Source organism: Morone saxatilis, unplaced genomic scaffold (assembly GCF_004916995.1).
Source record: "Morone saxatilis isolate NCDOM2014 unplaced genomic scaffold, NCSU_SB_2.0 Contig17, whole genome shotgun sequence".
Classification (NCBI taxonomy): domain Eukaryota; kingdom Metazoa; phylum Chordata; class Actinopteri; family Moronidae; genus Morone; species Morone saxatilis.
The window spans coordinates 26,182,236-26,183,973 of record NW_023339729.1 but is presented as its reverse complement, the minus strand read 5'-3'; the positions used below and the strand labels follow the sequence as shown (position 1 = coordinate 26,183,973).

Sequence of the window (1,738 nt, the reverse complement as noted above, 5' to 3'; positions counted from 1 at the left end):
GTGGGACTACTTTATGAGACAGAGAGGACCAGAGTCCATCAAACTCACCTCTTTGCTTTTCTCAGGATTCCCTCCGTTGGGAATTCCTTCTTTTCCTTTTCCTGCAGGAATGTTCTCGCTCCTCTCTGCCGCCTCCGACATCTCTCACACTCCCAGATCCCCAAAAAACCACTTTGTGAGAGGGACAGCAACAGTCCCCAGACTTCAGTCCGACAGTTTGAGTCTCTGCAGGACACAAAAAAACCTTGTGAGCTTCAGTTTCCTCTCGTCACATCTGAGAGGATCCGCATCACATGTCCTCCTCACACTCTGACCCCCATCGGGCTCCAGTCCGGCTCTGAACTGGTCCCAGCTGCCGTCGGTCCGCGCTGATAAAGCAGGACTGCTGCTGCCTTCACGGACCGGAGGGAATGTAGGCGACGGGAGACGCAGTGACGTGGTAACAACAGAAACCTCCAGCGTGCTTTCAGCTGCAGAATGTGGAGCTGTTGACCCCTCTGGAACCGGGTTCACTCAAACCCTCAGTATTAACGTGTCCTCCGACTTTAAAGGGACATTCAGTGAAAAACCTCTAAAGAATATAAATCAACTTAAATAAGAACGATTCTGAATGAATGATTATAGTAGTCTGAAGCTAAAGATGAAGAAACAATTATAAACTTAAAGACCTTTAATAATGAATTATCAAAGAATAGATATAAAACTAAACTAAAAACTATGAAACAAACGTTGATTAAATGATGGAGACAATGTTTTCTGTGAATCAGGAAAAGAGAAATGATTAACCCTGAACAGTTTTATTTATACAGTGTATGTTTGTGACCATAGCATATAGAGCTGAAGTCTACACTGTAAAAGACTGTAAACTCTACATAAACACACCTCATGGCTTTATTTATACGGCATTTTATAGGAACTTATACAAACATCAAGTATTTTTTCATTTTATTTTTACCTCCGTCAAATCTCAGGACAAAAACTTTACTCTTAATGGTAAAAACTTGAAAAACTATGGAACAAATGTCCAACTTTAACAGTGAAATCAACAGAACTAATATCCTTATAACTAATATTGTGTTTATTACAGTAAAGTTTTGTTTTACCATCTAACATCTGATGTGAATCATTGTCTCATTCTAAGGTCGCAGCAACATTTAATGCAAACATACGTATGAATATTATATTACAGTGACACACTGTAATGAAATAAATATAACAGCTGATGAGGACATGAGAAGTTATCAAATATATATATTTACACTGTATTATTCAATCTATGAATTGAATTATTTAGACTGTTTCACTGTCTGCTGCTTCTTGCAGATGTTTCTCATGTGAAACTTTGTTTTCCGCCCTTTACAGCGGGGTCAGTGAAGGCAGCACGAGGTGTCATGTGACTCCCGGGATAACGGAAACGGAGAGAAAACACCGAGAGAGAAATATAAGAGCACAGACAGGAGGAACACAGATTCTCATTGTTTCACTCTGACTGAAATGTCCCAGAAATAATAAATCCACCTTAAAAACCGAGTCTGCGCACTCGGCCCGTGACGTCACACAGCGTCCAAACAGGTTGACGTCACCAGTAAAACTCCAGTTTGAGTTTCTTCATACAAACACAGAATCAAATGTATTATTATTATTAATAATATTATTAATCATTAGGACTCTGAATTCATGTGACAATAAAAGTCAAATAAACCAGAAAAAAGAGTTTTAATATTTTCATTAAACAATA

At 39.0% G+C, this 1,738-nt stretch overlaps 2 protein-coding genes across 2 annotated transcripts in view; both read right to left on the bottom strand.

The window, feature by feature from the left end:
• Window positions 1–371, bottom strand: part of tpcn3 (two pore segment channel 3) — a 13,417-nt gene extending 13,046 nt beyond the window's left edge. The window contains exon 1 of the mRNA XM_035659706.1: window positions 49–371. Coding sequence (XP_035515599.1) covers window positions 49–141 — 93 coding nt within the window. The 5' untranslated portion in view covers window positions 142–371. The remainder of the gene's footprint in view (window positions 1–48) is intronic.
• LOC118326973 (NACHT, LRR and PYD domains-containing protein 6-like) overlaps window positions 290–1,738 on the bottom strand; it is a gene marked incomplete at its 5' end in the record, with an annotated part of 9,193 nt that continues 7,744 nt past the window's right edge. The window contains 1 exon segment of the mRNA XM_035660137.1: window positions 290–392. Within this exon segment, the coding sequence (XP_035516030.1) occupies window positions 290–392 (103 nt within the window).